The sequence below is a fragment of the Marmota monax genome, unplaced genomic scaffold, assembly GCF_021218885.2.
Source record: "Marmota monax isolate L192 unplaced genomic scaffold, Marmota_monax_Labrador192_F-V1.1 WCK01_AAM20220418_F8-fsc00029, whole genome shotgun sequence".
NCBI lineage: Eukaryota > Metazoa > Chordata > Mammalia > Rodentia > Sciuridae > Marmota > Marmota monax.
The window spans coordinates 7264218-7278078 of NW_026693024.1; the positions used below are offsets into that span (position 1 = coordinate 7264218).

The 13861-nt window shown below is 43.0% G+C and overlaps 1 protein-coding gene across 1 annotated transcript in view; it reads right to left on the reverse strand.

Moving 5' to 3' along the window:
• F13a1 (coagulation factor XIII A chain) overlaps positions 1 to 11999 on the reverse strand; it is a 164088-nt gene extending 152089 nt beyond the window's left edge. The window contains exons 1-2 of the mRNA XM_046453537.2: positions 11862 to 11999; positions 9603 to 9750 (exon numbers count right to left, since the gene is read on the reverse strand). Coding sequence (XP_046309493.1) covers positions 9603 to 9732 — 130 coding nt within the window. The 5' untranslated portion in view covers positions 9733 to 9750; positions 11862 to 11999. The remainder of the gene's footprint in view (positions 1 to 9602; positions 9751 to 11861) is intronic.
• Positions 12000 to 13861: the final 1862 nt, after the last annotated feature.

Consider the following 13861-nt stretch of genomic DNA (forward strand, 5'->3'; position numbering starts at 1 on the left):
GGAGAATTGGAAAGTTCGAGACCAGCCTCAGCGAGGTAGTGAGGTTCTAAGCAACTTAGCAAGACCCTGACTCAAAATGAAAAAATAAGAAAGGCTGGGGATGTGGCTCAGTGGTTAAGTGCCCCTGGGTTCAATCCTCAGTACCAAATAAATAAACGAATAGTGTATTTCTATTAATTCAGTCTGAGGTATCATTAGTATCTTAGACACACCTTACTGTAGATTTATATTAAGGATCTGATGAAGCAAGACCCTTGAAAATGTTTTGTAATGTCCTTTCCCTGAATATTGAGTTAAATGTCAATTCAGATCCCTACAAACCACTAATATGTGCTGCTTTGGGCCATATTTGTTTATGCAATTGTTTTCTTCTTTTAAGCTCAATTTTGAAGTCTTATGTAGATTCATAGTAAATTCCTTTTTATTGAATTGGCTTATTGCTCTTAAAGTAATTTTATACCCTAACTGTGCATTCAATACATTTAAGATTCTATCTTCCTGCCCTCCAGGATTTCTACAATGTGCCATTTTATGATGCCATCCAAGTGGTGGATATAAATATTGACAAGGCCATTGCTTAATAACTACAAGCTAAGCACACACATAGTGGCAGATACGAAAATATGGGCAGATGATTATGATACGGTGGGATAACTATGCCTTTTAAAGGATGTATAGAATACTGGGTGGGGGTTATTTGGTAGGAGCCCCTAACCAGACTAGGGGATTTTCTGGAGGAAATAAGATAGAAACAGTGGTCAAAAGAGGAGTAAACAATCCACGTGGAAAGGAAGACCTAGAACAACGCTTCAAGCAGAGAAAAGAGCATGTGCAAAGATCAAGGCGTAGTTACTGAAGAAACTGAAAGAAGATTGGTTGGTGGGTGTAGTAGGAGGGGCCATCGTAGAACAGCATCCAGGAGCCAACTCCTGCCAGGCTTATAGGCCACGTCAAGGGGTTTGGACTTTGCAAACATTTATGTTTACAAATATAAATTTAAACTGATTCTGGAAGTCCCCAGGGTTTGGATGGTGTCAGTGCTGGAGGCTAGCTGGGAGGGCTGTGAGTTTGGTCCACCTGATCCTGGAGCATTCCCAGGACTTGCCTCCTGGATTCCTACCCTCCCCCCCCATCATCAGGTGTCCTTGAAAATGAGCATATTAGCAAATGCCGTATCCTCCCAAGAAGCTCTGCCAATAGAAAAAATTAAGTTGAAGTGGAAGATTCAAGTATTTCTTTAGTATCTAGTGCTCATCAGCCTAATTTCCATTGCAAAAGAAAACATGGCTTTTCAGTTTTATCTCCCAGGCTACTGAACCTGGTTAGTGGCCGGTGAGTCTAGTTAAAGTCAATCTATCCTTGTAGAGTGATGTGCTAATTCTGTGGGATGTCTGTTGGTATTGGAAGGCTCAGTTTCCCTGATTAAACTGATTTGGAAAATGCTGGCCTAATCAGGACTCTTCACCACAGCAGTAACAGGAGCCTTGAATATGCTGATGTGCTCTGCAAAGTTCCCAAAGAGCAATGGTTTCCATACTTAAATGACCATGGACAATTTTTCCTTTGAAGATCAGTGTTGTGCAGAATATGCTTTGGGAGATGCTTCTCTACTTACTAATTATACAACCTCAGGAAAGTTATTTATTCTCTCTGAGCTACCGTTTTCCTACTTTTAATATAAGAATGAAGTACCTACCTCCTGGAGTGCGTGCTACCTAGTAAATTCTCAATAAATGTTTCTTATTACTGTCATTGTTGTTATTATTATGAAAGTTAGAATAGTACAATGGATAGGAGCCTGTGATTTGGACCCAGAATATCTGGACTCAAATCCCAGCTCTGCTACTTACTTTAGTCTTTATGACCTTGGGCAAGTCATATAAACTTCTTGAGCCTCAGTTTCCTCTTTGGCAAAATAGACTTGGTATAGGGATTAAATAAGAAAATGTGTTGAGTTCTAACTCTAGCACATGGTAAATGCTCAGCAACTGATAATAATAAAGAATAATAATAGCCCTGAGCATTTGGGCAGATTCTTGGAGTCAATGAGTTAAGAAGACAGGTCTCTCAGAGGACTGGTGAAAAGTTTGGATCTGAGCAATGCAAAGTTACTTTAGTAAAGAATGCACACTGGAAAGCTTTCTAGAACCTTTCTTTCAGCCTTACCAAACCCATGACCTTTTACATTCCCTGTCTTCAGAGAAGACACACTTGCATTTTTTTCCTTTCCTGAATTTCTGCTGATGGATAAAATCCTTTTCTCTTCTCCATTCTCAGAATATCTTCCTCCTGATACATTTCTCTTTTCAAAAAAACGTACAAATTAGCTGGGCATGGTGGCACGTGCCTGTAATCCCAGTGGCTCTGGAGACTGAGACAGGAGGATCGGGAGTTCAAAGCCAGCTTCAGCAACTTAGTGAGACACTTAGAAACTTAAAGAAATTTTATCTCTAAATAAAATAGAAAAAAAAAGGGCTGGAGATGTGGCTCAGTGGTTAAGTATCCTTGGTATAAAAAAATAATGTACACATTACCATTAACAACTTGGTATCACCTTTATACAAATGGTATCACTCATGGGGCTGTAAACCCTTTGAGGCTGGACCATGTCTCAATCGTCTAGTCAGCATTCCTGGGGAAATGTGCAAAAAGCCCACAGCAAATATGATACTTTTCACTGAAGCCAACGTAGGACCTGAAAATTTGGAGCTTAGAACTGATTATTCACTTTAAAATGGATTATTCCATTTACCATAGGCTTAACCATCACAGTTCTTTACATATCATTTCACAGACAATTTCATCCTCAAAATTTGCAAGTTTCTGGGATATCCATGCATATCATTGGAGACAGTTATAGGAGACTTTGTAACACAAGGCCTCCAGATAAGAAACTTTGTTACATGTTGGAATAAAAATGCCTGTGTCTTCATAAAAAAGATGCTGATGAATTCCTATGAGTACATAAAGCCTAAGCTAAAAGAAAATCTATGGGGTTACAGTGTTTTTCATAATGAAAAACATTTAGAGAGTTTATTTTAAAAATATTGTAGTCTGTATTGTTATGCTTTTGTCTAGGAATGGAATTTTCCAAAATGTATTTTCTAAGTGATATTTTCATTTTCTATTGCAATATTATTCCAATAAGTCATTTAAAGATTGAAACTTGGGGGAAAAAAGACTTAAAATGAAACTTGGCTGAGATATGGAAGACTAAAAGCTATGCTAAGAGGTCAGAGGTTTAAAGAAATAATGTTCTGGTCTGCAAATGTATAGAATATATGGAAGGCTCACGGGATGGTGTATACTGTAGAGAAGGAAATAGCATCTGCATTGAGCTCACTTTAATGTAATATACTAATAGGTCAATGGGTCTGTTAGTTGTATTAGTCTGTTTTTCATTAGTGGAATACACTAAAAATTTTGTTGATAGGGATGAATGTTCAAAATATTTAGAGATTATTTCTCATCACTCAAATAGGCTTACCCAAGAATAATTCATAATTATGTTTTTTCCTTAAGTGATAAGTCTTAAAATAAGAAAAGAATTGTCTTATAATTTTAGCTTATAAAGAAATACTTAAAAGACAGAGCACATATAAACAAAAGAAGTGCTTATAAACAAAACAAAAACAAAAAAGGAAAGGAAATTAAGCTCACAGTTTGGGAGGATAAAAGCCCAGACCATGTGGTGCTGTCAGGGGTGAGGGCCCCATGGCTGCATCACCTCATGGCGTATGGCATCAAAATGGCGGGATGAGTGGAAGAGGGAGAGATCACATCACCAGACAGGAAAGGAAGCCAGAGAGTAATTCAGAGGTCAGGCTCAAGCTTTTATAACAATTTCCTTCCCTGAGAACTGACTTAGTGGCTACCTTAATGGCTTCTGAGGGCAGTGCTCCCAATGACCTAAAGGCCTCCCACTAGGCCCCACCTTTTAAAGGTCCCACCACCTCCCACCATCACCATACTGTGGATCAAGCCTCCAACACAAGAATTCTTGGTGGACAAAACACACCATACCATAATACTAGGGGGTTCTTCCAAGTATGAGAGTAAGAGGTGAGGTCCCCAATATCAATGATTAAAGAACATCTCTTCCATAGCCACCCATAGATCAAGCCAAGAACAGTATTTGGTTCTTTTAATAACCTGATCATAACAAGGACTCTCCCAATAGTTGTCATAAAATATGACCATAGATATAAAGATGTCACAGTGCATTCTGTTTTCTCTTTGGTCTACTTGTGCCCCTTCCTAGGTCATGGGTATTCAGTGAACATTTGTTAAGGGCCTATTGATTTTCGCTTTGTTTATTGGCTGAACGAGACATAACTTAGATTGAAAGAGCTCTCTTGTCCTTCAGGCTCATTCCCCACAAACAGGAAATAATTTTGCATCTCCCTGTACAAGCCCACATCCTGACAAAATGGATCAGCTTAGTGCTAAGTCCCATTGTTTTTTAAGAGATATTACTGCTGGAAACTTGGCAGCTTGTTCTCTCAAAGTGACAGCTTTCAAAAAGTCTACCTAACACAATTTAGCCTAATTCCAAACACATCAGAAAATGGGCTGTGGAATGAAAAAAAAAATTCTCTCCTCAGGAACCAGTTGCCTCTCTGTCCTACTCTTTCTCTAATATGAAAAAAAAATGGATTATATTCTCCCTGGGTTGTAAAAATATTCTTCTGAGAATGATTGTACCTGTCACAGATGGAATCTTGAAATAAGTAAAATGTTTAGGTTCATATTCTAGGAATTCCCTGGTGAGCTGAATTCTCCATGCAATCTTTAGTAATGTTGTTACTAACCTATAGGCATAAATGCTATTCGTGAAGTAGGTCTGTCGGTGGTGGAGAGAACAATAGGAAAAAGGTCTCTTGCATTTCTTTGGGATATGTGAAATTTTAGACTATCCTATTTAGAATCACTTTCGACATTTTTTCCTTCGGCAACTAATTTTTAAAACAGTTGCTATTAAGAGGCCCTTCAACTTCCTAGAAGGAGATAGACCAAGCAATTTAGTGAGACCATGTCTCAAAATAAAAATAAATAAATAAATAAATAAAAAGGAATGGGGATGTGACTCTGTGATAAAGTACCCCTGGGTTTAATCCCCAGTACCTTAAAATGTTTAAGAAATGATCAACTTCCTAGAAGGAGATAGACCAAGAGAAAGGGGGCTCACACCTTCTCCAGGGGCTAGAATCCCTCTCCTGTAGCCTGGAGTACCTCTTTCTCTCTATTTTCTCCCCGACATTACAGTTACCTTTATAAAATGTAATCTTGCTATTCGGAATCTGCAAGGATAAAAGGCAAGGTCTTCAATGCCTAGTTTAGTGAGATCCCTGCCATCTCTCAGGCTTCTCTCTTACTCCCCTAGTCACTCCTCACAACTTGGCCTATGCTATTCTCTCTGCTGAAGAGGCCCTTCCATGCACCTGTCTATCTGGAACATTCTGATTCATCTTCTAAGACCCAGTTCAGAGATCTGTCATACGAAGTCTTTCTCACCCCTCTTCCTTGCTCTGCCACACCACAAGATGTCCCTTTTGATTATTTCACAGGTATTTTCATAAATCTCACTTAGTTATTGCACTGAATGGCGATGGTCTTTTCTTGTTTATTTCATCTATTAGACTGAGAGCTCGCCGTCTATTAGACTGGAGGCTTGGGACTGACTTAGTCATTTTTGTGTCCCTGGAGAGAGCCTGGAGCTGCTCCTGGCACATACGTGACAACCAGTGTATGTTTTTGACAAACTGAGTGAAAGGCTGAACTGGTACTAATTTCTTAATCACACATAGAATGCTTCTTTTATTCCTTCAGTAACCTTGAATCCAGAGTTTACTCCCATCAAGTAGACGTTGATTGTTAACTGGTTAGTTGGTTGATTTGGTTCTGAGAGTGATGGGAGGGAGAAGATTCTCAGAAAAAGAAAAGGTCCATTGGCCTGAAAACTACGAGACCCTACATTTTTTGCAAAACCAGGTTCGCTTTCTTATTTGATTTCAATACAAGTAAGTATGCGAATTACTGCTGCAAATAATCACCTACTGCTAATAACATAGAGTCGAACGAGCCCAAGAATATAAGGTGGTCTCCTGGAACACATTTCTAGCCCCTGGAGAAGGTGTTGAGATATATATATATATATATATATATATATATATATATATATATATATATATCACACCAACTGACTACACAGAATAGTCTGGTAGAAATTAATGTAAATCCAAACAATCTGAGGAGGTTCTCACAGTACTTTTCCTGCCCAATAACTCTGGAGTTTGAGGCAGGAGGATCACAAGTTCAAGGCCAACCTCAGCAACTTAGTGAGGTCCTAAGCAATTTAGTGAGACCATGTCTCAAAATAAAAATAAATAAATAAAAAGGAATGGAGATGTGACTCTGTGATAATGCACCCCTAGGTTCAACCCCCAATACCAAACAACAACGAAAAGAATCCCTAAAACAATTTGAGGATGTCAGATCAGATATCCACTGACTGGCTAATCCCACCTCTGAGATCCCATCTTTACCTCAAATATTTCAGTTTTCCCTAGATGTTATGATGTGTATGGGAGGAAGCTTATGTGAGTCCAAACATTTTGATAAAGATTTTGCTTTACTAAAATCCTCCCCACACCTTTTAGGAGTAGGATATTGCTATGTTGCCCAGGTCAACCTTGAACTCCTGGTCTTAAGTGATCCTCTTGCCTCAACTTCCCAAGTAGCTGGAACTACAGTTCTTGCCACTCTAATACAATAATTTCTAACCAAACATTCACAGCCATGAGCAAAGAGCATTGTACATATCAGTGTATATTACATACACCATATGCAGTGATGGTCAGGATATATTGCTACAGGATTCATCCAAAGGACAAAGTTGACATTTTCCTCTTTTTTCCTCTCTGAGCTTCTTGATCAGTTCCTCAATAGCAGCTTAGGAAAGGGAAGAGCCACCATTAAAATTAAAAGGAGGAGGAGGAGGAGGAGGAGGAGGAGGAGGAGGAGGAGGAGGAGGAGGAGGAGGAGGAGAAAGGGAGAGGGGTAGAGGGGGAAGGGAAGGAGAAGGAGAAGGTAGTGTTTGGTTTAGGGCTTTGTGTTCCAGAGCCAAAGACATCCTGTTAGGTGACCAGGGAGTGAAGAGTGCTCTTGGAGGCCACTAGTGGCTACTGGGTGAACTGCAATAAGATGGCATCAAACAAAACAGAAGAAATGATTTTGCCTTCCTAGCATTAGTCTCTTAGTAGAGATAACTTGGGGAGAACATTTAGTGTCAGAAAATCTGCTTTTTGGACAATCAAGCAGAAATCTGAAACGTACAGAATCACCTCCTTGTTCAGATTTTTTGTATACTGGTATTGTTTTCTGTCCTCCTCATTTGGGACTTGACAGCTATGATTCCTAGGCTCAGAGGAATCAACTGCATGTCCTCCACAGCATCAGTGACTAGCTTACCTGAGTGAAAATATTAAATGAATGCATGGTTTTGAAGTCTGGAACTTGTCATTAAAAATAAGATTATTATGATGGTAGGGGTGGTGGGTCATTCGATTTGCAAGTGACTGTGTTCATTCATTCAAATCATTCTGCAGTCACTGGACTTTCATGTCCTTATGTCAGGATCTCCATGACTATCCCAGAGTGTCACTTGGGTTGTGGACACATGATTGCCAAGTAAATAATGCTAAATAAATACTTTTTTCAAAATAATTGAGTCAAGCTCTCTGTTGGGAGGTAGGGACCTCCCAACATAAACAAACAAAACCAGTTATGTCTGATTTTTTTTAATTACCTGACCTGAACATGTTCTCTGACAGTTTTGATGCCTTATTGGCAACATTTTGTTCTGACTTCAGATTTACAAAGTGTTGTATATTTCCTGTAGGATCAAGTATTCACTGGATACTTGTTATTCTGATCTTATAGGGGTATGATTATTTCCATGCTCCAAATCAATAAATATTTATTAGTCATGTGCTATAGGTTAGACCTACTACAGACCCTATCCATCTGATCCTCAGGACAGCCTATAAAATAAGTGTTACTTCTGTTTTGCTGATGGGTAAACTGAGGCCACAGCACAAGATGACTTGCCCTGGGTCCTAGGACTGGAATCTCGGTGCTCTTCCCCCTGCATGACAGGGCTCTTTGCTCCCCTGCACTGTCTGTGGGAAGATCACATTTCTCCTCACCCATCCTGGTAAGGATGATGGTGCCCCTTGCTCTTTCTGCTCCTACTACCCACTTCTTCTAGTGTCTAGGTGCCCAGTGTCTTCTCTGCCAGAGGGGAATTTTGCTAGAGAATGGAATTCTCCAAGGTGACCTCCTAGATAGTTGGATGTCTGCTTTCCAATTTTGTTTCAGTTCTTAAAAAGAAAAAAGACTTCTGGTCTGGTCAGTGAAGGCGTGAACTGCTTGCTTTGGATCTGTTTCCAAACTACCTCTGTCACCGGGGTTGAGATAAGCTGATTAACATGTCCTTTCCCAACTTGGCTCTGTGGTTCTATTAGTGAGGTTTTAGAGTGTGGCCCTAGTTTGGAGAGTTAGTTTCAAATGAGTTTACCTTGCTCCTTCCAAAACTGTTCTCTGTGTTCAATTGAAGATGTCCTTGTGTTTTGTGAGCCTCTACCCCAAATCTGGAGGGTACCTGCTGAATACCTCTCTGTTTACACAGTTTGATATCAAATTGTCTAAACCCTTTCTCTCTGCTACCCAGAGCTCTGCCTCCACCTGGGTTTTCACACACACAGCCACAGCGTGACTGTGCTCACCAACCCCAGCAAGGAGGTGTTTATCCCCTGACGAGATGCAGCACAGAGAACCCTAAAGAGAAAAACTGGGTTTGGGTGCATAAATGCTCCTGCAAAAAGAGCTCTCAGCTAGATGCCATTCAGGGACATGAGTCTGAACATCCCTGCAGTGGCCCAAGGGAATGGCACCCGCATCACCAAGCCAGCTCTGGCACCTGGGCCCGTCACAGTTGACAGGGCTGAGAGAAGGTCAGCTGGTGGCTGCCATACCCAGAGCGGCTCCCATGGGATCAGGAGGAGGCAAGAGGCAGGGGAAACAGCTTGCCTTGCCTGCTCCCCTGGCTGATCTAGAGACAAATAGAGGGCTTCCATCTCTATTACTGTCAGAATCTGGCACCTCTCGCCAGCTCTGAAATTCACAGCAATGGATGGAGGAGGGAGGAGGGAGATGGAAGGAGGTGCAAGCCAGACAATCAAAAACAGACACAATATTTTGGAAGTGGAATCTTCCAGTTAGAGAGCATTCTCAAAAGTGTAGAGGCTGCTCAAAGGTGCATTCATTCAGCACACTTGTTTTGTGGAGGAAATGTAGTTGGAAAGTGGAAAGACAAAGAGACTTCCCTTGGGTTACAAGGTCAATAAGTGGCAGAACTGGGTAAAGGAGCTGGGTCTCTGGTGCTTTTTCCACTTGGAAGAGGATTTGGGAGTCCTTTCTTGCAGATACCGGCAGGGGCATCTTTTCTTGGAGCTCAGCTGAGACAGAGGATGCTCATGTAGCATCCACAGGGGAAGAGAGGCCAGTCAGGGCTCTGCCTGGATGCAATGGCTTATTCCTACCTTGCAGGTTGACACCCCGGGGCACCAGGCCCTGCAGCTCCTCTGTGGGGAGGTCGTCTTCTGCTGCATTGGAGTTGTTGGGTGGGATTGCTCTCCTGCCCCCAAAGGTGGTTCTGGAAGTGTCTGACATTCTCAGATTTGCAAGATCCTTGGGAGAAGAGGAGGAGACCACAGGAAAGGGAGTGTGAAATGAGTTCCATCTGAGACAAAGATTCCAAAATAGAGAAACAGACATATCGGCGTGTGACAGCACCCGAGCAACACATTCTGAGTTTCACATAAATAAAAACTCACAGTGGCAGCAAGGATTAACCTAATGATGGAGTGCAGTCCCCAAGGATTTCGGGGGGGATTTGTTCACCAAAACATATGGAAAACAGGGAAAAGTGGGTTGATGGGAGGGAATGAAAAACTTTAAACATTGTAGGGAGCAGGGCTTTCCCTTCCCCAAAATCCTGGAAAGCAACATCTTTGTAAGAAACATTGACTGACATAAGCATGTACCTATGCCCACTTCATATGTATTTATAAGGCCTAAGACACTTTTTTGATTTTTAGTTGTAGATGGACACAATATCTTTGTTTTATTTTTATGTGGTGCTGAGGATGGAACCCAGGGCCTCACAAATGCCAGGCAAGTGCTCTACCCCTGAGCCACAACCCCAGTCCCCTAAGTCACTTTTAAAAATAAATTCATACAACTGTTTCCAGGTAAGTGTTTTCTTCCAAAGCATTCCCATTTGCAGTTTAATTCAATCAATGTTGATTGAGGGCCTGCTAGGATCCAGACTGTGTTCTAGGTACTTGGGATAGATGTGTCAGAGAACAGAACAGAATTTCTGCCCTGGGAGATTATAGGGCAGTAGGATTAGGGAGAGGCCCCACCCAGAGTTTTAAATCAATCAGTTGGTGTGTCAGGGTGGGTGGAAGTGCTTTGGAAACAAGTGAGGAGATGGAGAGGTTAGGTGGTGGGAAGGAGGCCCACAGGCAATTTGGACTCTGTGCAGGCAAACAGCCATCCTAAACACCACACACCTTAGCTCAGCCACCAATAAGCACTTGTTGACCAACTGACCAAATGAAGGGGACTTTGTTTCTGGACCTTGATCACCTGGATCACCCTGTCATCACTCCTGGCAACTTGGCTGTTTTCACAAACCAGGCACACCCTCAAGAGATGAGGCCCTGCCATGACAGAGTCAATTAGATTAGTCTGGGAAATGTGGAGCAATAGAGCAAGAGGCTGAGGACAGAGCCATTTGCCAAGGTATTTGGTCTTGGAAGGAGACAGGAGTGTTTGGAAGGATAAGGTCCAAATAGGTATCCATAATGTCTCTAAACATACTTACTACGCACAGTCCCTGATGGGCTGAGGGGAGGGAGGGAGTCAGGAGAGACAAACAGGTTTAATGATGGAATGAAAGCAGGACAAAGCAGTCCCCTGCTGAAAAAATAGCAAAGGTAAGGGCTGGACCACTCCCGGGGCAGATTTGGAGGCAGGTTTGGAGTAGGACAGGAGGCCACGGTGCCACAGAATATCAGAAGAGGGAGCAGTTAAAGCAGAGAATGGCCGGGTGGGTGGCGCACACCTGTGATCCCAGCAACTGGGGAGGCTGGGGCAGGAGGATCGCAAGTTCAAAGCCAGCCTCAGCAACCTGGCGAGGCCCTAAGCAACTCAGTAAGATGCTGTCTCAAAATAAAACATAAAAAGTGCTCGGGATGCGACTCTGTGGTTAAGCACCCTGGATTCAACCCATATTCAAAAAACCAAAAAGCAGAGAATTGCGGTACCGCAAGGCCATTCTGGGTGGGTCTGGGGAAGGGGGTGGTTCAAGTTCAAGTTCAAGTTGCATTGGTACTGGGAAGCTGATGGGCAGGAGTTGGAATGGGAGAAGCTGCTCCTTTGCAGGCAAGTAGACATTCCTACCTGGTGCTAGCTTTTCCTGTCCCCTACTCCATACTTGGCCTCCCTGAGGAAAGGTGCCTGTCCCTTGGGGGAGCACCCCCAACTCCCCTATTCCTATTGGTGGGCCTCAGCAAGCAGTGCTTTCAGGATGGCTTCATGGAGTACCTCAGAGGTGTCCCGCTCTAGAGCGAAGCTGGGTCTTGCCGAGCGCTAAGGGGCCAAGAGCTGGGGCTGGAGGAATGGAGCTGCCTCTGCCCTCCTCTTGAGCAGGAGCAGCCCCCTCACCAGAGACCCAGGCACAGGGGTTAGTCACAGCTGGCTGCAGGGTCCCAGGGTGCAGGGCTGCGGCTTACCTGCGTGCGCTCCCCAAGGAAGTGCCCTAGCGCAGGCTCGCTCTGTGCCTCTTGGGGACTTCCTCAAAAGGACGGAGGCAAAAGGACCAGAAAGTTGGCTCTTAAATAACTTTCCAACAGCTCCCACCCTCCTCCGCCCGTCCTCTGGGGTTTTCTCCTCCCCCTTCTAAAGCTGGAGCTAGCAGAGGAGTTTCAAGGACTTCCCCTTTACTTCTGCAATCCTGCCCTGTTGATCAGGCATGCGCCCCCTTTCTCCCCGTCCCCGGCCCCGCGCACCCCTCTTGCTCCGGGTTTCGCATCTCCTCACCATCCCCATCCCCAGTTCTCCGACCCCCACCCCCTCCTCCCTTGGCTGCTGGAGTGACAGGCGGTCACCTCCCCTCCTCTTTGGTCAGATGGGCTGGAAGGGTCTTTCACAAAGGAATGTTTTTGCAATGCCAGTTTGGCTGATGTGGCTTGGCAGGAGGGAGGGTCTGCCCTCTCACAGACAGGTCACACAGGCAGCTGTGACCATGCATGAAGCAAAGCAATGTGTCCCTCTTGTGCAAATAAGGCTGCATTCTTGAATCATCTGGGGAGCCACAGCCACCGCCTAACCACAAGACTTCCTGCAGGACAGCGATGCCCAGCCCCAGGATGAGTAAATTGCCTTGAAGAGCGCCCCACAAATTAGAAAATGACACTTTCTTTTCTCCCTGAAAGCCATACTGATGTATCTTCAAAAATCAGAGAGAAATTGGTGTGAATATTCTAGGTGTACAACCAGAGATATGAAAAAATGTGCTCTATATATGTAATAAGAATTGTAATGCATTCTGCTGTCATATATAAATAAAAAAAGAAAAAAAATTAAAAAGAAAAAATTTATCCTAAAATTTCCATTTTTTTCTCCCCCCCCACCCCCACAGCCTTTGTTATTTCTAAATACTCTTATGTCAACTGTGGCTAATTCTGTCTTCTTTGCTATCCTCAAATATCTGAACCTGCCATAGGAAAAAAAATATAGATGTCTTTGGTTAGAAATGCTCCCACTTTTTTTTCTACCAAATCTATGAACTTGTCAGCGAATTTATCCAAAGTTTCCTCCTTTTTCTTTTTCGTCCTGTTGCTAAACTGGGAAAGGTCCCTCCTCAACCCTTGTTGTCCAAAGTGCTCTGGGTCCCTTTCACTTTGTTCCATTTTACCTTCTTGACAGGACTTTGCTGCACTTCTTATCCATCCTTCCTTCTGTTCTCTCACAGCTGCTGCTCATCAGCATTGACAAAATTTCAGTTCAAATCTCTTCAATATGTTTAAAACCCCTTGCTCAACCCATGATCCCCCACCTATCCTTCATTTCCTTTTCTCCCCTCTATCACTAAGCTTCTGCCCTCTGGCTTCTATCTGAAACAGTTTTAGTCCATTTTGTTACTATAATGAAATCCCAGAGACTGGATAATTGGTAAAGAAAGGAGGTTCATTCTGCTTATGGTTCTAAACATCAAGAACACGACACTTGCATCTTCTCAGCATCCAGTGAGTAGCTTGAGCGTGTGTCTTCATGTGCAGAAAAGCAGAAGAAAAAATGGACATGGTCAGAAAAGAGGAAACATGAGGAGTGGCCTCAGTATATAACTGACCATTCCCCTGGAGCTGCATGAATCCCCTTAATAACCCAATCACCTCTTAAAGATCCCCCACCTGTTGGCACCTTAACATGGAGGACCAGATGTCACCACACATTTTGGAGGGATCAAACCACATTCCTATCACAGCAGTCTCCAACAGTCTATTCTCCAACCAAAGAGCAGGATTTGGTTCCTATTCACTTAATCTTCTGGAATCACTGAACTATATCATCCATTCTGTCCTTGAAGAGCCACCCCCTTGGCCACTAGCACATTGCACCCTGCTGTTTCTTCTAGTATAGCTCATGTCCTTTACTCATCTCTGTAACTGATGGTTTTCAATTCCCATCAATTTCACAACATTTTTCAAATCCAGATCTCTAGCCAGAGCTG